At 36.3% G+C, this 27,765-nt stretch overlaps 1 protein-coding gene across 14 annotated transcripts in view; it reads left to right on the top strand.

Annotated features, from left to right (window-relative positions):
- FER (FER tyrosine kinase) overlaps window positions 1-27,765 on the top strand; it is a 433,137-nt gene that overhangs the window by 207,355 nt on the left and 198,017 nt on the right. For all 14 annotated transcript variants that reach the window (XM_049107895.1, XM_049107893.1, XM_025438260.3 and 11 more), the window contains one exon: window positions 1,657-1,779. In XM_049107895.1, the coding sequence (XP_048963852.1) occupies window positions 1,657-1,779 (123 nt within the window). The remainder of the gene's footprint in view (window positions 1-1,656; window positions 1,780-27,765) is intronic.

Raw genomic sequence — 27,765 nt, 5'->3', positions numbered from 1 at the left:
CCTGAGCGGAGGCAGTCACTTAACCAACTGAGCCACCCAGGCGCCCCTACATTTTTAACTTTATGGGGGAATGAATTGTCAGTAATTATTGACTAATAGAATTGTATGTAAGTGTACAACATGATGATTTGATACACATTGTAAAATGATTACCAGGATCAAAACCATTAACACCTCACAGTTAATGTTAAATACTCTTCTTGTACGCATGGTCAGAATGCTTAAGATTGACTCTCCGCAACTTTCAAGCATATAATACTGTATATTTGGTTGAAATATCCCCATTGTTACTATTGTTATTATGCATTACACGTCTATGAACTTTTTCATTTCTTTATTTTTTAATCAGTTTAATGTAAGAATGGCTTTCAGTATATCTGATTATTTACAGATAATGATTATTCCTTGAGAAAAGGTAATTTACACTTTAAGTTTCTTCTTCTTTATCTGGATATGGAATTATTTTTGTAACCCAAGGATTATTATTGCTTTAGTGATTTAATAATTGAACGTGTACCAGTGCCATATACTGAGCAAAGGGGTTTGTATGTTGATACTTGGTCAAGCCTCATACTTACTCTTTGAGGAGATCCAAATATTATTTGTTTCACCGATGAATAAACTGAATGCTGAGAGAACTTGCTTAGCACATTGCATGACCAATAATAGATTAGTGTCTTCAGTATGAAATATTCTTAAGCATCATTGTTAATATATCATAGTAGGTCTGGCCGGTGTATTCAAAAATTCTTCAGGCAACTTATCAACAGTTGCCCTGAATTTACTCTAACACAACCTGCCCTGAATTGAATGATATTCTATGATTAGTTTTACAGTAAACTAACTCCTGTTTGTTCCTTACTTGATAAAACAAATGTCCATTTAAAGGTGGTATATAAATCAGATTCTGGTAAATTGAATCTTACTTTTTGCTATGGAAAAGGAACCTTAATTTTTTTTTATCTTTTAACTAAGAAAATAATCTTCCAGTGACATAAATAATATCCAAATTTAGGTACTCTTTAAATATTCTTATTTCTTAACATAGAGTTTTCTTAGAGCACATTCATATTGGTATCTGTATACATCACCTGCATATATATGGGCAACCTTTGTGAACTATCAGAAGTTTTTATTCTATTACTTTGGATTCCAGTGCTTCCTGCATTGAAAGGTGTGACCAGTAAGATATTTTTTATTTGCTAAATGTATTGCTATCAGTTCATCCATATGACCTGCTTGCCTATTTGAAATATAAATACAGGGAAAGGGAATGTGACAGAGTCTGAGAAAATGTTACTTATCCTATGTTATGAAATCACAAAGTGCAAGATTTGAGCATGCCGATATTTGTAGTTTTGTCACTGTGCATTTTCTTTCTTTGTCAGTGGTGTGTAAGATGACGAGGTGCTTTTGGTGAAAGAATAATGTGTGAATAACCCCACCATAGAAATACCAATTACTACTGTATTGATAAGGAGGAAATGGTGATCTTTTATTTTTACTTTTACCATCTGATCCTAGTATCAAGTATATTCACACTATTGTTGTGCAACAATAGTTTTTCTTAGTGGAACTTAATTTATTACTGAATGGAGTCTTGCTGAAGCAATGTCTTCATATTTATTCTTCTTTATTGTTTTTTTTTTTCTCCAGAATCTATATCGATTTGAAGGCACTGGTTTTTCAAACATTCCTCAACTTATAGATCATCACTATACAACAAAACAGGTCATCACTAAGAAGTCAGGTGTAGTTCTGCTGAATCCTATTCCTAAGGTAAGTACATTTGTGTGTATATGATGTGTATATGTATATAAGTTTCTTAGATTATTTATAAATGTTTGGAAACCAGAGGGCTTTGTGATTACCAATGACACTAATGTTGAAGCATAGCATTTCCTTGGTTTTATTAAGGTAGGCTGCCTTTTTAATCTGCATTTGCTGGGTTTCAAATGGCCTATTCTTCTTTTTTCTTCCCAGTTTTCCTTGAAAGACTTGAGGCTTTTTTTCTTACTTTATAAGGTTTGACTTTGAGTTCAGTTTATAAGAGATTTTAAGATGCAGAAAGTCAAAGAATATGTCCAGCAATTATGAGTGAAATAGAATTTTAATTTTGGAGGTTAAGTTTACAATATATTATAAAGAAATTTTAAAAACTACCTTACTTTTCTCAAATATAATAAATCATAAGTTTCTTATGTGGGGCTGGCAGGTAGCTAGCTGGGTGAGAAATTGTTCTAGGTAACTTTTACCTCTAAGATCTAGCACAGAACACATTACTTCCATGTGCTTTAGGAGATTTGTGAGGTAAACAGTGGGTATAAAGATGGTTTGTGTTTTATGGTAAAACCTGTGGGGTCTGGCTCAAAGTAGAGCAATAGAGCTGGCTTGGCCTTTAAGTACTTTTGATGTATTAGAACTTGAACTGGGGTAGTCAACTGTCCTTTTCTTTGAGGCCATCTACTATGAAGTACAGCAGAGGGATAAACAGCCATAAAATCTGGTAGGTTAATACCTGCTAATTCAATTTTTATATATCTAAGGATGACTTTTAATATGAAGCAAGCGCTATTCCCAAGAATGCTAATATGTAATCCAGATTCAGCGAAAGAAATTAAAAAAAAAAAAAAGCAACAGTTATACTATCCTTTGTTGGTCTAGAACTCATGTTGTATTACTCGGTCATCACTGAGGGGCTGAGCCTTAACCTTCCTTTCACGGAAGATTTTGACACTAATTCTGTGGCTAAGAAATTAGCCTTCTTGCCAATTTTTCTAGAATTATAAGATTGGCTCTTTTTTCCTTTGTATTTTTCCATTTGCTATTACCCCCATTTCAATTTCAGAAACCCCTATAAAAATTCTGTTAGTTTGAAACAACTTGTCATGTTTTTCTCTAGGAAACAGAGAACTCTGTCAATGTTTCTTCCTCCATCAATGAATGAATTTTTTTTTCCCTTCAAAGATTTTAATGGAGATTATTGCCTAAACATTTTTTAATCCATCTGAGAAAAGTTTTAGATTCAGAGAGCAATACAAGCACAGAAGCAGGAAGTCTTTCTAGTTTTGAGGATACAGGAGGCAAGATAGAGGAGTAAAATCTGAAATGGTTTTCTTAACCCAAAATCTTCTAGAAAGCTCAAAAGATGGATACTAGGAAAATTTCACTTTTCTAGACCTTGGTAGGCAATGAATGAATAACTGCTGTTGTTCTGCAGAATTCTAGTTCTTTTCTTTGCCTAAGATGATCTACTCCTGCCGCTCCATTTACTATTTATATACCAGAGACTTAGAAACTTATATTTCTAGCTTACATTTACTCTTTTTCCTGAAAGACATAGACTTTTCTACTCTTTACGTAAAACTGAGTTTAACTCCAAACTTTGTTTTTTCCTTTTTCAATAAATGGCACAAGTTTTCCCCACTATCCAAAAATAGAGCGTTCCTGCGAAATCTTTTGTAAGTCAAATGACATAAAACACAGAAGCAATTACCGTTTCACAAAAGCAAAAATCCTCTTTGAATTTCTTTTAGTTAGCAAACATAGGTGCTAATATAAGTCTTTTGTAAAAGCAGAGTGGCATAAAGCAAACATTTGGATAATGAGGGAGCTAGTACCACCCAATAGCTGCTCAAACCAAAAATGTAGGGGGTTGTCTTCAACATCTCCTCTGCCACTGCCCTCCCTCTGTCCCTTAAATGACAGGAGTTTTGTATACTTACCGGTACATGCAAAAGTATGTTCTTTAATTCCAGTATAATTCCAGCATGAAATAAAATTAAGCACAGTGAGAATACTTCTTACCCCTGTTAGGTCAACAAGATATGCAACTGGGTTTTCAGAGATATTGATATCCTGTTTTACAGCCAACCAAATATTTGCATTTCCTACTTGCTGAGCCAGGTCTAAATTGAGAGACCAAAGCCATAAAAGAGGCGCATAAAAATGCAGATCTGGGCTTGAATAAGAATATATAATTTCAAATAAAGCTATATCCTTCTCTATATGAAATTTTCCCTGAATCGAGCCTAGATAAATGGAGTAGATTCTGTGGACTGTTACATGGCCAATTATTCTCTTTCTCCCAAACCCCCAACACTGGCTGTGGAGCTGATTGTCTCATCATTTTATATAGCATTTTATACTGCTGAAAGCTAGAGAAAATTAAGGAGCTATGTATGATTGTTTTATGAGGTAGAAATTTTGAAGTTTATCTAGTCGACTATTAACCTGATCTACAGTGCTGGTATTTGAAATAGGCAGATCATTATCTGTTTGTTGTAAATATTATTATGCACATTATTTAATGAATCATATTATGCTTTTAAAAGAAAATCACAAAGCAGAGGTTGTGAAAGTTAGGCAGTTTTCAATTATGAGTGAAGAACAAATTGATATGGATTTTATTATGGTGGTATTATCTGTTATGTATCTTCCTTTGAGAAATTATTTATACTCTTATAACGGGAATCTATTTCCTGATTTAATTTGTGTAAGAAGTTAATGTCTTTGACCATATAATATGCTGTAAAACATCTCATTTCCATCTTGCCAAGACTTCATTTTTAGCCTCCATAAAGAGTGCTATTTTGGTCTCAATATAATTTCTGTTTATAGCAACTTACTGCTTACTTCCTATTTATTTCATTCCTACCCATGAAAATACAAGTATATCATCATGCTGCCTAACTGGAGGACACGGTGGCCAAAGGATTCTCTTATTTATCTTTAGAAGTACAGAAAACTAGACAATCTAGAATTAGGATTTTTTTTTTTAGAATTAGGATTTATTTAGCTTTCTCGGGATGATAAAGCTCGTGGGTGCCCAAGACAGCCCTCCCTCACTTTCCCCTGGCAGATTTCTCCTGTGCTGCTTCCCAAAGCTGGTGAAAAGGTATGGAAGACGCAAGACATTGTTGTAAACAGGGATTATTGATCACCCAGCACCTCCCTTCTTATGTTAGCAAGCACACTGGCTATGCACGGAGTCCGTCCTGGGTCAGTCAGTTTCTGTTCCTATCACTTATCACAGAGGCCTTTTCTGACTATTTTGTGTGAAATAACACCTTACGCCCTTTGGTTCCACTCTTCTCCTTCTTCATATCTGTTTGCTACAATTGTGTATGCTTGAAATTATTTCATTTGATGTATTTTTACTTGTCTGTCTTCCCCAAGTGGAATGTAAATTCCAATAAGGGCCAGAATTACTTTTAACAATTAGTGCAGCTGTAGCCCCATGCCTAGAACAGTGTTCTCCCATAGTAGGTGTTCAGTAAATACTTGTTGAAGCATTGAATTCATTGAGCAATTGCTAGAAACCAGGTACTTGCTGAGCTTTTCATATGCATTATCTCATTTAACCCTTACATATTCCTATGAAGTATTATAATTAGCCCCATACAAAGTTAGTGTTGTTTTTAACCTCAGACAATGTTATGAATGAGGAGCTGAAGCTTAAAAATCATAACTGACTTGCACAAGATGACACAATAGGTAAGAGGCAGAGAGCTGAGATGGGAGCCTATGATCTACCTACTATCTGTCTAGACTGTGGAGAACAGACTTCAGAGACTAGAATAAACTGCTTATTCTAAGGAACAAGGGTGTGGATTTAAGGAAAAGGAGGTATCTTTGATTCCATAAAATGTTAAGTTGAAAAAGGCTGTAACGTCAAAAACTGTACTACGGGTTTTTATGAAAGGAAAATCAATAAACAGTAATACTGGGTGATAGAGCTGGGACTTGAGGTAAAATATAGGGATTGATAAGGTGTAGTTAAGAAAGACACCTAGTTCAACTTTACCATTTAAACAGTGACTTGAAAGTTTATTTACCTTGTTAAGTTTGATATTTCTTCAGATTTAGCTGTTTTTTTTTTTATTAAGAAATTTCTTTCAGAATGGAAATTAAAGTTCATGAATAAATTCAGGTGAGTTAAGGCAATGAGCCATTAAGAACTCTAGAACTCTGAACTTCAGACAAATGAGTTGCATGCCAGCTGAAATCAGGTACTTACTGCTTTTCATCAGAATTTAGTGCAGGAGGCCAGAGAGTAGAAGTAGATTTTTGCAGAGAGTAAGTCTTTCTGTGACAGACAGGTTTGAGACAACAGCTTTCATGTTGGATACAGGCAAGCAAAGAACAGTTCATACAAGACAAAATTGTACTTTTAATTAGACAATCTCTTCACGGTGTTAGTTTCAGGTCATTTAAAGACTGTTTATTTTATGTAGCTTGTTAAGTAACATAGCTTGCTTGCTTCGTCCAGTATTACTGCTTAATGATTTTCCTTCTCTAGAGGCTTCTGATACAGTTTTTGATCCACTGAAGTCTTTTCAGTTTACCATTTTGTGGAATGAAAGAGACTTATTTTTCCTTAAATCTATATCCATAGTCTCTAATTACGTAATTAGATTGTGAAAATAATTTAAAATTTTAATGAAGCCTGGAAAGTATATGTGATTTAGTATTTATTCATCTAACAAATATTTCCTTAACACACACACACACACACACACACACACACACTCTGCTGCACAGTGATCTACATACTATGTCAGAGTGCAATAAATACTATGAAATGAAACCTGTTAAGAAGATAATGACCTGGGGATCCCTGGGTGGCGCAGCGGTTTGGCGCCTGCCTTTGGCCCAGGGCGTGATCCTGGAGACCCGGGATCGAACCCCACGTCGGGCTCCCGGTGCATGGAGCCTGCTTCTCCCTCTGCCTGTGTCTCTGCCTCTCTCTCTTTCTTTCTCTCTCTCTGTGACTATCATAAATAAATTAAAAAAAAAAAAAGAAGAAGAAGAAGAAGAAGATAATGACCTGAGTGTGACGATGAGGTCAGGGGTTGGGTGGTGTGTGTGTGTGTGTGTGTGTGTGTGTCAGTGTGTAGGGGCAGATGCTTTTTAAAAATGTTGTGATCCAAGCAGGAAGGCCTTCTAATGAATTTTGAAGAGAAACGTGAACCAAACCAAGGACTTCTCTGTATGGTTATACATTAAAGCCTTTAACAACACATCGTGCTTACTGACCTATGAGAACAGATGACAATTCTAAACCACTAGAACCATGCTGCTGCTGGCTGGATTTCTTCCATGAGTGTCTGGGGGAAGAGTGTTCCTCGTTGTGAATGAGGAGCTGCAGAAGCTAGTGTGGCAGGAACAGTGGGGTCTAATGGAAGAGTGATTGGAGGTGAGCACAGATTTGGATTAATTTAATAATTAATGTATATCATCTTAAAAGGCCAATTGTTTATTATGTAATTTAAGAAATTCCCTTCATTTGAATAGAAGCTCAGTATAAAATTTTATAACGTTGCATAGTGAGTCCCTTCAAAACAAAAGATCTATGTTTAATAGTGCTAGTAATTTCAAGGGAATATTTTTGCAATAATATGGCCGCCTAAGTAAATTAGAGTAAAACATACGTTATTAATTTCTAAGAACTTTTCTCCCCAGCCCATTGTTATTTTTTCAGTTTTTGTATTGCTTGATTTTTGCCCCTCCCCCCTCCACCAACCAGTTAGCTCAATTCTGACACTACCTGAAGATAGAATCAGCTCCCGTAATTTAAGGACTTAATTCTACAAGACCGTCCCACCTCCTCTGCCCAAATTCAGATGCCAGTCTTCAGGTTGTCACCTGTGCTTCTGACATACTGGTGATAGATTGGAGGTTCCAATGACCCCGTCTGTAGGTTCAATTAATTTGCCAGAGTGCCTCCCAGAACTTCAAAAAACAGTCTACTTAGTAGATGACCAGTTTAATATGAAAGGACATAATTCAGGAACAGCCAGATGTTTGAGATTCATGTGAGACAAGGTATATGAGAAGGGGAATGGCACTTTCTTGATTTCTAAGGGTACAACTGTTTGCGAATTTCCACACCATTACCAACTTGGAATCTCTCCCTAGCCTGTCTTTCTGGGTTTATATGGAGGTTTTATTAATGGGCATGATTAATTAAATCATTGGGCACTGGGGCTTGAACGCAATCTCTAGCCTCTCTTCCCTCCCCTGAGGTCAAGGGGGTGGGACTGAAAACTCCAACCCTCAAATCACAGGGTAAGTTTTTTTTTTTTTTTTTAAACAGGGTAAGTTTTTATGGCAACTAGCCCTATCCTTAGGTTACCTAGAAGCCAGCCAACTGTCACTTGTTAACATAACAAAAGACACCTTTATGGTTCTCAGCATTTAGGAATTTCCAAGGGTGTTAGGAGCTCTGTGCCAGAAATAAAGACAAAGACAAAATACAATTTCTTACTATAAATCATAATATCACACTCAGTAATATTATTTTAAGAGGCATCTAGCTAGCTGTGCTTTTGCAATTAATCCTCTTATGCTGTCAATTTGTATAGGATTTTTAAAAAGTGCTGTCTGTTTAAAAAATGTGAAGATAAATAAGTGAGATTTTTTTTTTTAGCTCTTGAAAATGAAATTTAGCATGTCAAATTAGATTTCCAATTATGGAAGCCACAGTTTGGGGGAAAAAAAAACTTCTGATATAGAATGCTCACTGTTAAGATTTCTATTTAATTGCCTCTTAGATCAATAATTAGGTCTGTTAAGAGTAGAAGAACACAAAAAATTACAACATGTCCTCCTCAGGATAAATTCATCAAGAATGTAATAAATCTCCATGTGGACCTCTGAATTGAGCAGAAGGAATCCAATAGATTTTATTTATTTATTAGATAGAGACACACACAAAGAGAGCAAGAGGGGCAGAGACATAGGCAGAGGGAGAAGCAGGCTCCATGCAGTGAGCCCGACGTGGGACTTGATCCCGGGTCTCCAGGATCACACCCTGGGCTGAAGGTGGTGCTCAACCGCTGAGCCACCGGGGCTGCCCAGAATGCAGTTTTATTTTATTTTATTTTATTTTTTTAAAGATTTATTTATTTATTTATTTATTTATTTATTTATTTATTTATTTATAATAGACATAGAGAGAGAGAGGCAGAGACACAGGAGGAGGGAGAGCAGGCTCCATGCCGGTAACCCGATGTGGGACTCGATCCCGGGACTCCAGGATCGCGCCCTGGGCCAAAGGCAGGCGCCAAACCGCTGAGCCACCCAGGGATCCCCAGAATCCAATTTTAAAAGCCAGTTTTCACTACACTCAACCATGTGATCTGGAGCAAGTCAACCGCCTACAGTAACCCTACATGGTTGTTGTAAACATCATGTAAGAGAATCCCCAGATATATGTTGGAAACTGTAAAATACCATATTCTTACTTTAAAAACTTTTTCACATGACAAATCACAACAGAGGGCAAATTTGGAAGATTTTAAATTATGAAGGAAGAAAAAAGACATTTATTGGGTGCATAGTCATCAAAACTACAAAAGACATTTATTGGGCGCCAATATTATTTGCACTCTACTTCTATTATTTTATTAAATCTTCTCAACAACTGTGAATTGAGGGAGGAAAGTCAGAGTTTGTAATTTATCCTGAATCATATTTCTTGTAAATTTTCAAGGTGTGTCCTGAAACTGATTCTGTTCCATTTATCATCTTTCTACTACAGTCTCCACTGGCATCAATTATAATCTGTGGTCTCAGTCATGTCAGTAGTGTAACAACAACTTGTTTCTACACTCCAGTATTCTAGCACTAGGAAGTAACAGTAAACTTGACAGTTACGGTGTCATCCTTTATGAAAATTAGTCCAGCAGGAACTATATAACCTGTTGTGCGCGGTAGCTTTGAAACTTTCAGCCTTCATTTAGCATCATCTGGGAAGTTGTATTAAACTTGGGTTTTAGACTTGATCCATTTAGTAAAGTAAAAGAAGCCTGTCAAACGACACATAATATGTAGACTGACTTCCAGTTTCTTATCTCAAACTTGACCAGCAGTTAATTTAAGGAAGAGCAATGTTAGACTCAAAATTAATAGGCCCTGGAGACCTCTGATCTTCTTTAAATGACCTCTCAGGAGTATTTTATCATAAGCCTACCTCATATTTTCTTAAATATTATGGTTTTTTTCAGTCTAAGGAGCTAAGTTTTTCAGTAATCATTCCATATATATATTTATTTACCTTGTAAATATTTTAGGGATGATCGGAACAGGTAGATGAATCCCAAGAAGCTAAAAGAATAATTCACTGGAATTTTTTATTTATTTTATTTTATTTATTTATTTATTTATTATTATTATTATTATTTTTTAATGATAGTCACACAGAGAGAGATAGAGAGGCAGAGACACAGGCAGAGGGAGAAGCAGGCTCCATGCACCGGGAGCCCGACGTGGGGTTCGATCCCGGGTCTCCAGGATCGCACCCTGGGTCAAAGGCAGGCGCCAAACCGCTGTGCCACCCAGGGATCCCCTGGAATTTTTTAAATGCAAGTAGAAGGCCAGATTTCGTTTTTATAGCACAAACATTGCCTGAAGTGTGTCATTTCACCATTTTAAAGTATTAATGGGAGGTTTCTATGTGCACAGGACCAGAGAAGCATGTAGAAACATACAAGAAAATATATAGGAGGGTTTCTGGCATAAACTTGGTTGATGACTTCGCAATTTTTACCCCATTCCCTGCTGGAAACCACAGTGAAGAGAACAACAAAAGCAAAATATCTATCAACTGCATTTTTCATGAAACTAAGAACCATGTATAGCTTGATGAAGTTTTGGAATATAGGTCTGGTGGGGGGAGGTCTGGAGCTGACGACCAAGAAAGAATTCTTGAGACGTCTTTGGTGCAAAATGATGGTTTTATTAAAGCACTGGGATAGAACCCGTGGGCAGGAAGAGCTGCTGCCCTGGGCCTATGAGGGGTGGCTGATTATATACCTGGGAATGGGAATGGGAGGGGTTTGAGGATAGCGTCCTCTCTAAAGAATTTTGGAAGCAAGGTTTCCAGGACCTTGAGGGGCCGGCTATTGTTGGGAAAGGTCATTTATTACCATCTAATAAAACCTGAGCCATGAGGTGGATATCGATGGGCCATGTGCATGGGGGATGATCACCAACATGTATCTTGGGGGGTAGAGATAAAGGAAATTTCTAAAGGAATTTATATATGTTAAAGTAGACTTACAGGCTCCTGGGGGTGAAGCTAAGATTGCCTCTTGCCCTTAGAAAAGTCTGAACATCCCGGCAGTTGAGACCATAGAGGAATGTCCCTCTGCCTGTTTCAGGGACTTGTCAGTGTGCTGCCCTGGGCTCGTGCCTTATCCTCAGCTAGTCCTCTGTTCCCCCATCATAATTCACTGACTTCAAAGTACATGTTATGGTAGCCAACCTTGATTGGGCAGAAATTGTATAGCACAAAGTTAAGACATCTTCAGATAGCCCAGCTGCTATCGATGTTACCAAGCTCCAGCAAAAATACCTTTTGAAAGAGGAATTTACCCTAAAGTTCTCAGGCTACATTCCTTGCTTGCATCAGTGAATGTGGGAAATGGGTGGGGAAAATAGAATTTTACAAATAACTTAAGTTGATGCAGCCAAAGCTACACTTGGAAAAAAATTTAGAGCCTTAAATAGTTACATCATTAAAAAAGTGAAATAATTGAGTGAAGTATATAACTCAAAAAAATTAAGAGAAACAAATCCACAATTAAATAAAACAAAGCAGAAGGAATTAATAAAGATAAAAGCATAAAGGGATGAATGAGAAAAAGAGAAAAAAATATATATAATAACTGCTTTTAAAAAGATCAGTACATAATTTAAAACATTTGTTAATTTAATGACGAGAAACCCATACCACAAAAGTACCAATCTCTTAGTATACAAAGAGCCTCTAAAAGTTGTTTAAAAAGAGAGAGACAACCAAACAAAAATTGGCAAGGGGTGTGACCAAATTGCTCAAAAAATAAAACTGCATATGTCTTTTAAGGATATGGCAAATAATTACTTCACTCAGTGGAATAAATGGAGATTAAAACTATAACGAGGTATCATTTTTTCACCTAGTAGATTGGCAAAACTCACAGTTTAATAATTCACTTTCTTGGCAAAGTTGTGCAGAAAAGGCTCTTAGATACTTTGGTAATGAGAGTATACGTTAGCGGAATCTCTGTAGAAGGAAAGTTGGCGAAATCATCAAAACTACAAAATATATATACCTTTGACTTAGTATTAACAATTCTGTAATCTATTCTTTAATTATATTTATGTACATATGAAATGGTGTCAGTACAAGGTTAGTCACGCAACATTGTTTGTAATATCAGGATATTGGAAATAATTGAAACCTTCATCAGTAGGTGTCTAGTTAAATCAACTATGGTACCTCACTGGATGGAGAACTGTAAATGAGGAAACTTTCTGTATACTCACTGAGGACAACTCCAAAGTGCATTGTTAACAAAAGAAACTAAGTTATAAAACAGACTTTATGTTACATTATCTTTTGTATAAAAATTATAGAGAACATAAAATTATATGTCTGAATTTACTTTTTAATGATAAAGAAACTTTAAAAATATATTCAAGATGCTGCTATTGATGATGATATCTAACAGAGGATAAATTTTTTGGTGGTTTTGATATCAGCAGAAGAGGTTTCAGGGAAACTTTTTTACTGTTTGCAATTATTTTATTTTACGGTTTAGATTTTATTTTTTGAAAATACTGTGAGTGTTTTATCCATTCAAAACGTAAATTAAAAAAATATTGAAACTATGGTACCTGCCCTCAACAGTTACAATTTTTCAGGGAGATCGTTTATTAAAAAATTATTGTTAGGGGACTCCTGGGTGGCTCAGTGGTTGAACGTCTGCCTTTGCTCAGGGCGCAATCCCCAGGTCCTGGGATTGAGTCCCACATCGTGCTCCCTGCATGGAGCCTGCTTCTCTCTCTGCCTGTGTCTCTGCCTCTCTCTCTGTGTCTCCCATGAATAAATAAATAAAATCTTAAAAAAAATAAAAAATAAATATTGTTAAAAGGATAAAATATTCATCTTATGTGTTGTTAAAGTAGAAAAAAATTATAAAATAGTGTTAAGATAGTATCCCATTTTCAAAAAATGAAATGAGCATACACATAGAAAATGTGTGTGTGTGTGTGTGTGTGTGTGTGTGTGTGTACAAAAAAGTTGAGGGATCCCTGGGTGGCGCAGCGGTTTGGCGCCTGCCTTTGGCCCAGGGTGCAATCCTGGAGACCCGGGATCGAATCCCACGTCGGGCTCCCGGTGCATGGAGCCTGCTTCTCCCTCTGCCTGTGTCTCTGCCTCTCTCTCTCTCTCTCTGTGACCATCATAAATAAATAAATTAAAAAAAAAAGTTGAAAAACTGTACTCCAGAATATTATGATTATCTGATTATCTCCAGTAGAGGAGTTATGGATAATTTTCTTTTGGCTTAAGTTTGGTCTTTAAATTTTTGTCATTGAACATGTTATTATTTTGGTAACATTAAAATTTTTCTAAAATAATATTATATAATAATGTTTAATAGAATACTACAGTGGTGTTTTTAAGACTCTCCCCTACCCCCATGCATAGAAAGAAATTGTATTTTATACAGGACACACAGAATTATAAGTATTGATATGTATGTATGCCTATGCCTGTAACAAGTTTTATAAAACAATTTTTTATGTTTCTTATATGTGATTCATTCTATTATCTTTTTTAAAAGTCTACGTCAAAAAATTGATTTTATGAAACTCAATTTGAAAAATACTCATATAAAAGTTTTTGGTTGTTTTAAAAAATTTTCTGTATGTATTTGACAGCAAGAGAGCACAAGCACAAGGGGAGCAGCAGAGGGAGAGGGAGGGACAGCCTTCCTGCTGAGCAGGGAGTCCCGGGTAGGGCTTGATCCCAGGACCCCGATCATGACCTGAGCCGAAGGCACTTAGCTGACTGAGCCACCCAGGGGCCCCTATAAAGGTTTCTTAAAAACCAATAAAATTTATTTTTAAAGTACTAATATGTGCCAATATATATCAATTCAGAAGAAGAACAAATGGCCTAGGAATGGTTTACACAGGAAGCTGGACTTGAAGTTGGTCCTGAGGATTGGCAGAGGGTGTAGGGAAATTTCTTGTGGTTATAATAAGGGAATAATCCAAGACATGGGAAATGATGGTAAGGGAATAATCTAAGACATGGAACTTGTTTTAAGGAAGTCCAGGTCAGTTTGACGGAAGCAGATGATTTAGAAAGGTGAGTAATCTTAAAAGTTTTGGCTAAAGTCAGACTTTTTTTAGATCACGAATACCAAGATGAGGATTTATCTCTAGAAAATGTCATTCCACTGCAGATTTATAAGCGAGGGGTAAATGTGAACTAAACATATCTAAGGCATAGTTGGTGATACCACATTCCCCACTAAAATGTTGAAGGCTAGCTAAGGCCTTTATTGGCACATTTAAAAACAAATCAATTTTTATCTTACCATGTTTCAGAAAGAATGTATATAGCCATAATCAAGTTATATTCCAGTGAAAGATGTTAAAATAGAAATAAATTACTAGCGCTGGTGAAAAAATAAGTAATGGCGGACATTTAACAACGTAAATAAAATACAAAATGCAGGCTCTTAATGACCTTTAATAACCTTTATGTTGAGCTTGAAATTTAGGTGTAAACCATTACAGAAAAGAGTTCACTAATTTCATGACTAGAGAGGAGGAAGGATATTAATTTGTTTAAAGTGAAGTTTTACTTACCAGTAAGTTCCAAAGGAAATTTCTCTCTTGGGATTTTAGATATAACAATGTCTTTGACAGCATTTCTGGAAAAGTTTAGGAAGACATTTCATTAGTTGCTGCTTTTAGTGTCCTTTAATAATAGCCAAAGGCATAATATAAAATACAACTTAATATAAAAAATTCTGCATCAGCATTTCTTTCTCTATTTTTAGTTTTTGCTGAATAGAATAGTAAAAATCTGTAAGACCCAGATTTATGATTAAAATATTAATAAAATTAGCATCAAATATATTAAAAAGTTTAAAGAAGTTCCAAAATACCAAAAGATTACCCCTATGACATTTACAAATATCTTAAGTATATACCCGAACAATGTAACATTTAGGTTAGTTTGTAGAAAATCTGCACACCCAGTGGAAAAAAAAGTTTTTTCACATGGAATGGGGTATTGTTGAATTTTGTTTTCATTCACACTTTACCCAAACACAAAAAGTGCACAAATATTTTGCCCATAATTTATTTGAGAAATTATCTGTGCCATACAATTTAGTGGAGGATCATCATCTCTTTTTAATGTCTTTTCAAAGCTTAGACAGTGAGAACTGATCTGATATTTGAATGGACTAAAGAGTGAAAGCAAGAAGTCCCTACCAAGAAGAAGACCAAGGCACTCACTCTGACTGAGACTGTGCTTGATGTTGGCACTTGTGTAATCCAAGCAGGAGAGAAGGGGTCAATAGAATAGAAGTGATACGGGTCCCTGGAGTCCCGTGGGACTCCCAAGAGTCCAAGAATGAATCTCGTGGACACAGGAGAGTGAGTAAGGGACAGAAGTTTATTAAGTATGGATACAGAGAAAGCTCTCTGGAGTGAGAGGGGTCCCGCCTGTGTTGCCACTGAGGGCCTGTAGAGTTGGTCTCTTATTGGAAGCCAATTAGGGATCCTAAATTCTTTTAATGTCTCCATTGACATCACCATTGAGTAAGGACTGGTGATAACATCCCTAATGACTAACTTCCTCTTTGGGGTCTAATTATTCTTTGGTCTCAAGTAGCTGTCATAACAAGACACCCTCCCCACCCACACCTAGGGCAGGGCGGTCTGGCTGTTTCCTTGATCCCTGGTTTCCTTACACCTCAGCATTTTGGGGGTTTTTGTGAGCCTGCTTCCCTGGCCCCCTACCCTATCACTGCCCAGCCCTGTTTGTCCCTAACTCAGGAGGGGCAAGGAGAGGTAAGGTCAGGAGTGGAGAGGGGTGTTGGTAAGAGGTAGAAGTACACCTGCAAGAGGAGAGTGCGGTTTGCCTGTGTGTGGCTGGTCTCTTGAGCCACATCACCCTTCTCCTTCACAACTCCGCTCCTCCCCTCTCACTGGCCCCACAGCCTGCGGCCCGCAAAAGCATCGCAGGTAGAAAACCTCCGAAAATGATGTGTAATTGCCATGTTAATTATTTGTCGACTTCACAGAGCGTAGATGTTCGTAAAGTATTCCATAAAAATATCGTCTTGTCTCACGCTCACATTGGACTCTGCAGGAGTTACAGCACTTCTTCATTCAGCCAGCTGTTGTTGTTTTGTCCGACATCCCCATCAGCTAATAAGCCCCTTGGATCTAATAAGGATATTCCCATTCATTTTTGTGCATCTCAGTGTCTGATGCATAATTCAGTAAGTACTTGATGTTATTTTTGAGAAAATCTGGATATTTAATAAATACTTGATGTAATTTTTGAAAAAATGTTATAACTGAGACTATATTTTAGAACAATATAGAAATTTTATTTAGTTCTTAATGTTTCTAAAGTGTAGCGTGGTTGAGGTTAATGAGTGAGCTCCCTTTGGAAATAAGATAGGTTCTGTTTTGGTTCCATTTGTGTAATAGTTCATTTTCCACATTTTCATTTTCTTCTTCTATGGTTTTATATTAGAAGTTACTTTTTCAAGGGGTTATCATGCTCTTAGCAAACTTTGTAACTGTTTTTAAGTAGAGAGGAAAATATTTCTGATGCACGCATACTCAGCTTGTCTGTATTTTATACTATTGTGAACCATGTTTGATTGGTTCCATAACATTAATTTAACACCTTGATGAGACTTCTCCCTGCTGTTAATTTAAAGCGGTCAAGCAATCTTACATAATATTTAATATTCCTTATTTGCAAATTACTGTCCTGTATTAACCTATTTCAAAAGTGAAAATGAAATACAAGAACAGGCGTTGCTTGTTTTCACTTTTTAAATGAGCCATTTATCTTTCTTTACCGTATTAACAAAATTAGTGTTAACCTTCTGCTACGTTGTCCTTGAAGGGAAGAATATAATTGTGCCACACAAGACTTGTCCCACATCCTACTTTACTTTTCGTAGACAAAGTACACATGCTAAGAATTTCAATGACTTCAAGATAATAGCATTTAAATTAGAAAGACCAAGGACATTAAAAAGATATCTGCAAGTGATTTTTTAAAATAGGATGCCTCATTCATCTATGAGCCTTAGAGAAAATGAAACTTTAAGTTTTTCCTTCTGTTATTTATGTAATAACTGTTACATATATTAAAACTAGACCATTAAATGGTCTACTAAAAATGAGGTCTTATAACAGAAATACCCATAGAGAGAAATTATCTTGTGGGACATCCTGAAGCCTTTGATTGGTGACTATTTAATGAGAAATAGAATCAAGATCAGCAAAGTTCAGTTATAATTTCTTGTGTGTCTCTTAGTAACAAAGAACTCTCATGTTCAAATCATGGCCCTTGTTGTTTTGTGGTTTACCATACAGATATTTCCTCGTGGTAAACCTAAGAGTTAATGACTTTTAGCAATACTTTTTGGCAATGCTTATATTTTCTTTTGAGTAATAAATCTGTATTTTCTTTTCCCCCTGGACTCACTTCAGTTGGTGACAGTAATACTCTTTTCTTTCCTTCTTTCTTTCTTTCTTTCTTTCTTTCTTTCTTTCTTTCTTTCTTTCTTTCTTTCTTTCTTCTTTCTTTCTTTCTTTTTTTTTTCTGCAAAAAAAGGTGATTTGATTTGATCTGATTTTTATAAAAGATTTTATTTACTTATTTGAGGGGAGGTGTGGAGGGGGAAGCAGACTCCCTGCTGGGCAGGGATCCTGATGGGGGAACTTGATCCCAGGACTCTGGGATCATGATCTGCAACGAAGGCAGCCTCTTAACCAACTGAGCCAGTCAGGCACCCCAAACAAGTGATTTTATTAAAGTAAGTGATTTTACAGGACCCGTGGGCAGAAAGAGCTGCTAAACTGGGACTGTGAGGAATGGCTGATTATATACGGGAGTTGGGGGAGGTAAGGAAAAAGAGAAATATCCAAAGGACTTTTATATGCCAAAGAAGACTTAAAACATACTGGAGGCCTTGCTATTGTTAAGCTAAAGTTGTTTTTCTCTCTAAGCATTAACATTGTTAGTTGGAAGTTTCCTGGAGAAAGTTATACCCTGCCTATCTGAAGTATTGGCCAATACTTGAGGTTATAATGAAAGTTAATTTTATTTACATTCCCTTCTGCCTTCCTTTTAGGGCAGCCAGGAGTCCCTGAGGAGTGGGGTGGGGCAGGGCGGGGTGGAGGGAGAGGTTTGGGGTGTCACCTTGTCCCTGCCTGCCTTCTGCTCCCTCATCATTTCCCCCATGTACATTTTTGAACCTTCAATCTTTAAGGTTGTTGAAGGCAAAAAGGTCTTACCTTGTCTAACTTCTCTAACTTCTTCCTGAATAGGGGCATAGAGATGTCTCTCCCTATGGGTCAACGTTAGTAGGGGTATTTATGTACATACTAATTACCAAAGTCAGAGGAGCCACTCCAAAGTAGACAACATATATGAACCTCCTCGAGTAGAAAGGATCACCTGTCATCTGGAATTTATAACAGTGAAGGAGTCTTGGCAACAGGCAGGGAGACCCCGGAATTGACAACAAAATAAAGTTAATGCTATTAGGAGAAAGAGAAGCCTAAATAAAAGACCTTTGATAGGTGACCATAATTTTTCTCCAAATCAACAAGATTTATAATCACTGAAGGGAAGAGAGATCGTTTAAAGCACTGATTTGAGTATCTATATCTTTTAGCAATCTTGTTACATTTTAGTGATACTTGGAATATGTACATAACATTTAGTTTTTATGCTAGCACATGTTCCACGTTGTGTAGCAGTGCCATTCTATGCCATTCTATTTTATAGAACCGCTTTACACATTTGTGTTTACGTCAGTATTTAATAGAGAAATCCTATTTTCAGTGTCATTTAGGGCTTTGACCATATACTTATTAAGAGTTTCTATGTACCAAACAACATCGTCCAGTCCTAAAGAGGGAACAAAGATGGATATTAGGTGGTCATACCAATGAAACACAAAACATGTCCACCATTGCTTTAAATTTGGAAGGTCGGCTGGGTTGGTAATGGTCTTAATAATGTGTCCTTACATCCAGGCAAACCCCAGAGTACAGCGAGCAGTCTCTCCAGCCTCAGGGAAGCTGTGGACACAGGTTGGAACTGCATAGGCATTGGGTCCTGGTAGGAGCCAGCCATCTGATACTAGGCCTCCTTGAACTACAGTCAGCCTATTGGGTTTTGGAGGGCTATCTTTTGGATTTATGGGTGACTGCGTGTTAGGCTTAGTTAAAAGGTGGTCACTGTGTGCTTGGCTAAAGGCTTTATGTACAATTTTACATCAAGAGGAGTGGCCTCTAGGATAGATATGACTAAGGAGGAACCATCAAGAAGCCCTCTTTGTTTGAGGCCTAGCTTTATTCTAATTTTGAAGAATCACTGGCAAAGGGGAGAAAACTTGTCTCAGGAGATAAGGGCATCTCCAAGTGTATCATCCAATCCAGTCATAGGGAAAGTAGGATCATCCATTATCTCCACAGAATAACAAGCATGGAGATTGTCTGTACATGAACTATAGTGGCAGTTTCTCTGAAGTTTACCTCAGGTTCTCCAGCATCAGTTTTTAGGGTTAGGAAAAAAGGCAATTTTAGTTTTTTAATGACTTCTGGTCAAGAGAATGGAAGAAGATTGGAAACCTGAGTTGGAGAACCAAAGGCCAAATGTTTGAGGAAACCAGAAGAATTCAGGATTTGGTCTAGTTTATAATAAAGAGCATTAAAATGTAATATTTACAAAGATTTGTTAATGAAACATTTTCTCTGTATAATAACCCTCATTTTTAACTAGAAATAGCCAAATCAAGACTAATTTATTTGAAAAGCAAGTCCGGTTTTAACACACTTGGCTTAATTATTTACATAAGTTCAGCAAGAACAGTGATTGACTGTATAGACCAAAAAAATTTGCTTTCCTGGAACTTTAATAAGGCATCTCTAGATTGAACTTTTAATGGCCCCTCTAGGCCAGAAGCCAAGCCAAATACTTCCCATCAGACATGTCTTCAACACTTATACATTTGGGCAGATTTCTCGAGGACCCCAAAGTATCCTGAGGTCCTGTACCTCGAGGAGGTGACATTCTTTATTCACCTGGTAGGACTGATGAGAACTCTTTCAACAAGGTATCAGGCCAAGATTTTCAAGGGCTTATGGCTCTATGCTTCATAAGGTCAACCTCCATTCTTTTAAGTTGCATGGTCATATCTGAGTCTATGCATATCTCTCAAATATGACATTTCAGTCAAGACCTTAGTAAAGTGACCAATGTTTCCAATGGTGTCCTGTTACAAGGAGAACAGATTCTTACTGAACTTATGCTTAACTGTAATTGCCATGAAAAAGAGAATGCTTACAGTTTTTGAATTTCAGAGGGTTCAGATGGGGAGAAAAGTTAAATGCTCTAATTTGTTCACAGAAGAATGGTCTTTTTTCTTTGTTTGTTTGTTTTTTACAGAAGAATGTTTTATCACATTTTTGTGAGTTACAGATATCTTAAAGTTTCCTTCATCTGGAAGAGCAAACATTAGAGAACCAGCAGTGTTTCAAACAAGAGTCACAAAAACTATAATCGTCTTCTTCAGTTCATTACATGTTACTAATTTTACTTTTAAGTTTTGCTTAGTTTAAATGCAGCTTTTTACTTAGTTCTGGAAATTCTTACCCATTTTAAAGATATGGAAAAACTTGTCATAATAACCATTTTTAAATATCCTAGTATGGGACTATGAGTTAATAGATTTTTTTGAATCCTCTCTAGAAATAACTTTAAGAGACTCCTCCACTGCTAGTAAAGTCTTGAATGTGGGGTTTCTGGGAAGTCATCAGTGTTCATCTGAAATAAATAGGTCAAAAATTTCCAGGAATCCATAGGTGCTGAGCATGTCTCTGGCTCTTCAGTTAGCATTAAGTGGATACATATTGAGCACCTACTATGTGGTACTCATACCACGAAAGAATGACAACACACAAGAAGTCACTGACTAAATAGGTCAAAAATTTGGAAATTTTGGAAACTATGTACTGAAGATACTGTGATTACTCTGACGATCTGTCCGAAAAGCAGTTAGTCTGTACAGATTGGAATAGGGTTTATCACCTCAGTCACCATTCTTTTTTTTTTTTTAATTTTATTTATTTATTCATGAGAGACACAGAAAGAGAGAGAGACAGAGACACAGGCAGAGGGAGAAGCAGGCTCCATGCAGGGAGCCCGATGTGGGACTCGATCCCGGGTCTCCAGGATCACGCCCTGGGCTGAAGGCGGCACTAAACCACTGAGCCCCCCGGGCTGCCCTCCATCACAATTCTTATTTACTTGTCTGTCTTCCCAATAAGACTAATTTATTTTTTTTTCAATTTATTTATTTGAGAGAGTGAGAGAGTGTGTGATTCTGTGCATGTGAGTGGGGGGGATAGGCAGAGGGAGAGAATCTCAAGCAGACTCCCCACTGAGCACAGAGCCTGATGTGGGGCTTGATCTTATGACCCTGAGATCATGACTGAGCCAAAATCAGGAGTCAGATGCTTAACTGACTGAGCCACCAATGTTCCCCCAGACTTGTCAAAATCCCTTTCATTTTTCAGAATGTGATCTGTTGTTTCATACTTTTAAAAATCTTTGTAATGCTGCCTTCTTTTCCTGGAATGTATTTTGAGCATCATTTCTTATTTAAAGTCTTTCTTAATCCTACTAGTTCAAATTAGGTCCTCCTTTCCCTGTCTTGCATAGAATTCTGCACAAACCATGATTAGTATCAGAGCTATTTTATTTTATTTTTGAGTAAGCTCCACACCCAACTTGGGGCTTGAATTTATGACCCCAGGATCAGGAATTGCATGCTCTACCAACTGAGCCAGCCAGGTACCACTATTCTTTAATATACTTCTAGTTGTGTATCTGTGAAGTCAAGGACTATATTAATTTACTTTTGTCTCCCTTGTACTGGTTTAATGGTGGCACATAAAAGGTGATCAATACTTACAAGTTGAAAGAATATTTTAAAGAACATAGAATGATATGAACTCATAGATGCAATTGTATATGAGAAGTCCAAAAAAATCTAGGTTTTAATAGGTATATAGGAATAGGACTTAAATGATTTAGGTTATAATTCTAGTAGCCACTTTCAAGAAAGAGCAATGAAACTAGAAAAGACCTGGGGTACCTGGGTGGCTCAGTTGGTTAAGCACCTGGCTTCACCTCAGGTCATGATCCCAAGGTCCTGGGATCGAGCCCTGCATCTGGCTCTCTGTTCAGCTGGGAGCCTGCTTCTCCCTCTCCTTCTCCCTGCCACTCCGCCAACTTGTGCTCTCTTTCTCAAATAAATAAAATTTATGAAAAGAGAAAAAGAAGAAAGAAAGAAAGAAAGAAAGAAAGAAAGAAAGAAAGAAAGAAAGAAAGAAAGAAAAAAGAAAAGAACAGAAAAGAAAAGAAAAGAGAAAAAAGAAAGGAAAAACCAATTTGGGAGAATTATAGGGATTACTAATTTGGAAATGTCATATGACTAATAGTTAAGGAAACACTTATTTTAATGATTCAGTGACTTCTTGTGTATTGTCATTCTTTCGTGGTTTATTTGTAGATAATTGAGTACATTTCTAAGCTGGTAAAAATGTGAAAGTTATTCTCAGCTACCATATATCTTGTGAATCAAAGTATTTTTTTTTAGATATGTAGAAAAGCCTAAATCTGGAAAAGCCTAAAATCACTGATTTGATTGATGGTAAATTGCATTTTCTTTGTTAACCCCTTAGAAATTCTAGTTTGGAGTTAGAGGCCATAAAAGCAATGTTCTTCCCTTAAGGATTTTCCCAATTATTTCCTGGAGCTTACTAGGCAAGAAAGGCTGTTCAGAGGCCAACAGCTTGGTACCTCCTCCACCAAATGTACCCTTACTAGATTGTTTTTTTTTTTTTTATAAGACTTTAGACAATATATTTGATCACTTTGAAACCTAAATTCTTTCTTTGTACTTACTTCATCTACCTGCCTTATTGTGGTAAAGACAAGGTAATGAAAGCTTTGTGTAAACTCTCAAGTACTTTAAAAATATCACTTATAATATGTATGCAATTATGGCTCTCTGGGTTGGAAAGTATAATATCCATTGACTTGGGAAACTGTTATCCACTAAGCGTTGGAAGCTTTAAAAAAAATCAAGATGTCTGAATACTAGGTCATCTTTTTCATAATAGCACTAAATTTCTTAATATCTGTTAGGTTCCTGTTACAGAAAAAAAATTTGACCTAGATATATTAAACAGATATGCTTGCAATCTGGGACAAAAGACAGGGGAGACTCTATATCATTGCATGGGTTAGAGATTGAACTAATGAGTTATACTGAATTCATTCTGAAAATAGAAAACAATTTAGATGTATTTTGATGGTGAGCTCTCTCATTTAATAAACTTTAAGAAAAATAGTGAAAAAAGATATGGAGGTCAAAGTTTTTAAAATGGGAAAGTGGAAGAATAATTGGAAAATGCACAATTCAGAAAGTTAGTGTTTGTAAGTTATAGCTTGAGAAACAGATGTATTTCACAGTTAAATATCAAGTCAAATTCAGTAGTTCAAGAAATGTTCTACAGCACTGAGTGAAGTAGAAGACACAATTTGAAAAAATCGTTTAAAAAATAATCCATGTTGTAATATTCATTTCTTATATAAGTATATCATTAAGTGTGATATACAATCATCCTAATCCTATTAGTACTAGATATTATACAATGTTAGTTCTCTCCATTATTGGCAAAAAAATAATTCATATTATAGGCCAATTTTACTCTTGTCAACTAAATGGCCTTGAAAGACATCATCTCCTGTTTGGATAAACTCTTGTTAATTGTTCCGATTTCTCTAATAGAAATCATCCAAACCAAAATGCCACTTAAAACCATTTCTCCAATGTCATTTCACGTGATTTTTATAAACCTATAAAACTTTATCCTAGATTTCCATGTCAAGAACTAATGTATATGAAATTGTTTTGAAATCGGTTGTCTATTCAGACTTGTTGGCAAGAACATAGGATACAGTTAGAAGTCATAATGAAGAAACAATTTGCAAGTTTGGACCAATAAAAAAACAACTGTGAGTCTCTAGAAATTCTGCAAAAGACTGAACATTTTGTTATTGTCACCGGAATCCCATAGTCTTTAAGTGGTTGTCAAAATCCCCAATGGCTCTAGCATCATTACTAATGATGTGAAGAAGCAAAAGAAACCGGTAAATTCTGACCTTAGTTTTTTGTTGCACAGATATGGCATGCAACTTAATAAGGTCTCTAGCTATTTCCTTACATTTTAGTAAAGACTGAATGTATTTTTTAAAAAGCAAAAGAATGACTTACTAGGTGGGATTTTATATATGTACATATATGTATACATACATATATATATATTTTTTCTTTTTTTTCTAGAAGGGATTTGAGTCATCTTTTGAAGTAAATGCACGGATAGCATAAATACTTCATGATTGTGTCAAAGGCACTAAAAGCTTAGCTGAAGTCATTTTTTTAGTTCTATAGTACAAAATGTTTGAGTTTACTTTTGTTGTTTAATAGTTGCAGTATTTTAAGATACAAAAAAGTCAGAGCTTTAATATTTATTAGCAGATTGACATACATATTATGCTTCGTTCCAACAGAGGATTTGGAGACTCTTGCAAAAATATGTTTAATAAAACAGACTAAAAATGAGGGGTTCATAAAACTGGAGTGAAGAGAAAAAAGCATAAAATATTTAAGGAAGATGTAATTATCATATAGAAGTTTTACTAGAAGCTCCTCTAAGTGGATGTGGGCTGGAAATTCCATTCTGAGTTTATGAATAACAAAAGTAAGATAAGAAGGAAGCTGCTCAGGAGGACAGCTATGCACAGTTCTGAAATCTCAGGGAAAGTATCAGAAAGTCTTTACTGAAAAGACCAGCTTTTATTTAATAAACACTACATGTACTTTAACTCAGACATCATTTTAAGTGCTTTCCTCACGTAAATCTCATAAATTAACTATGAGATGGACATTATTATTTTCCTACTTTTGTACATAAGGAAACTGAGGCACAGGGAAGTTAAGTAATTCTCTCAAGAAAACATAGTTGTAAAGAAGCAAAGCTTGGATTCCACCTTGAGTGGTTTGCCTTCAGGCTGTCTGCTGTCACACCCTGTGCTGTGCTGACTCCCAGGGAAGAAGTGGAATGGTGCCTGTAATTTCACCTTTATAATAAGTATCCTGAGTTTTATGTGACTGTTTCTCAGTATGACCATCAGTAATGCTAATTACGGACCAGAGAAATTTAGTTAATTTAGGAAATACAGATACTTTTTCCACTTTTAGTTGCATATACCCCTATGGGTCAGCTGCTAGATGTGTGGTTTTGAACGTGCGTTCCCTGGAGTGGTGGTATCAACATCCTTTGAGAGCTTGTTAGAAATGTACATTTTCTAGCCTCCCTCCAGACTCACAGAATAAGAAATCCTGGAAGTGGGGCCTTTAACAAGTCTTTTAGGTGCTGCTGCTGCTTTCTAAAACGTGAGGACTGCTAATCCAGATAGGAAAAAAGAAAAAGAACTATCCTGAACCTATAAATTCTCTTCATTACCTTATTTCTGTAATTTAGATAGGGAGAATATAGGACGAATTTGGAATAAAAGTACATGTTTTCTACCCGTGGAAATAAGAGAAGTCACATTTATCAGGGAATAGACTGGTAATTATTTGAGGTATAAGCAATGACCTCTATAAACTTTAATCATCTCAAAGCATTCTAATGATCAAGAATCAGTGAAGCAGAAATGCCTATTTTATGGCTTTTTGGAGAAGTTGATGTTCCAAAATTGAATTTCACAGTCTCATCAGAATTCAAAAGAAGATATCTAAAATGATATTCTGCATGAACACTATTTTTTTTTTTTGGTCTTCCCTTTATGAGCTCTATATTCACTGCAATCATTCTGAAGTGATTCCAAGACAGAAAATGGTAAAATTCATCTATTTAAGAATTACAATTTTTAAGCCTATATTTGGTCAGTCACATTTTAGATTGAACAAGAGAGCTAAACTGTAAACATTACTTTTTCAGAGGAATGTCCCTGACTTCTAAGCAAAATCAAATACCCCACCACACAGTTTAAATTTCCTTTTCAACACTTTTATTTTTTTGTAATTATACATTTAGTAGTGTGAATCTTTTTAAGCCTCACTTCCTTACCCATAAAATAGTGATAATATTACCTTATCAGCTCTATTATCTCAAATGAGATAACACAAGCATGGGAAATTCATAGTTTCTATAGTTATTTGTTTATACTGCTAATAATGTAATATTACTACACAGTAAGCCTCATGAAGGTGAGGATAATCTATATCTTGGGCCATTGTGTTGCCTAGTATTTAGTAAGTACTCGGTGTTCGTTGAATGAATTGATAGATTGAATGGTTCTTTTTTTTTTTTTTTTAATTTATTCATGAGAGACACAGAGAGAGGTAGAGACCCAGGCAGAGGGAGAAGCAGGCTCCCTGCAGGGAGCCCAATGTGGGACTCTATCCCAGGACCCCGGGGTCATGGCACCCAGGTGCTCCAGATAGATTGAATGATTCTGATCTTGATGAGATGCCTGAGCAATGTGAAAGTATGTACAGGGCCAGAAACAATTTTAGAGATAATTGATCCTCACATTTGGCACTTCTGGGGAGGCCGTTACTAGCACAAAATTACAAGACTGATAGCATCTCTGACCAAGATTTATTCTTAGACCATGATATAACATATTCTCCCAATTTTACCCTTTTTCTGCTTCCTCAATACCCCCTATTCTCTTACTTTACTGTCCACTTCCTTAAAATGTTTTGTTGCTTTGGGTGTAAAGCAAGTTGAAAATCTAATGATATTTTAAAATTGGGTTGGTGTTTTTTTTTTTTTTTGGGGGGGGGGGCAGAAATCTGGACAGTTGACTCATTATATTCTTCTAGGTAGGAAATACATGCAAAGTAGTAAAATAACTTTTGTCATCTTACGACAGTGAAGCATTTGACATGACAGTCATTCCTAGCAGTTTCGTCAACACGGCAAGCAGATGAGTGGTATTTTTCTAAGCCATATGGAGCTCCTAATATGAGAGCAGAGAGAACACGGAAGTTACTCATCTGGAGTCTGTCAGCAAAATCCGATTTTAGGCACTTTGAAATTTTAATAGCAGAATCAAGGTCACAGAGGAGCAAGAGAATCAACAGAATTCAAGGTCAGAAAAGACCAAGAGAGAAATGGTGGCTTAAAAATTGTTTCAGGTCATTTTGCGTCAACTAAAGTACATTACCCAGGTCCTTCTTCCAAAAATGGGTAGGATTGTGAGACAAGCTGATAAATCCCAAGGCATACTGACACACGTACACAGTCACATTTACACGGTCTTTCTCTATCACCTTCTGTCTCTGTGCCTTTTTGTCTCTCTCGTACAGTGAGCACATACTCACTGAGTACCGCCTATGCGCCTGGGGCTGGCAGTGCAGTAAAAGACAAAACAGACATTTTGCCAACTCTTCTTGAGGTGTCTATTGTTGGGACTGTCACACAATTTTTCAAAAAGCTTCCCCTAGGTTCCTTAATCCTGCTAGTATTTGTCTTGTCTTAGCTCCTGAATACTTTCCTAGAAGTAAAAGATAGCTAAAAGACTTCCTAAGCCTACTACTCTTTCTTCTTAAACTTCTTATGTAGAGT

This window comes from Canis lupus, chromosome 3, assembly GCF_003254725.2.
Source record: "Canis lupus dingo isolate Sandy chromosome 3, ASM325472v2, whole genome shotgun sequence".
NCBI classification, from domain to species: domain Eukaryota; kingdom Metazoa; phylum Chordata; class Mammalia; order Carnivora; family Canidae; genus Canis; species Canis lupus.
Note: the sequence above shows the minus strand (reverse complement) of the source record. Positions and strands in the feature narration are given on the sequence as shown.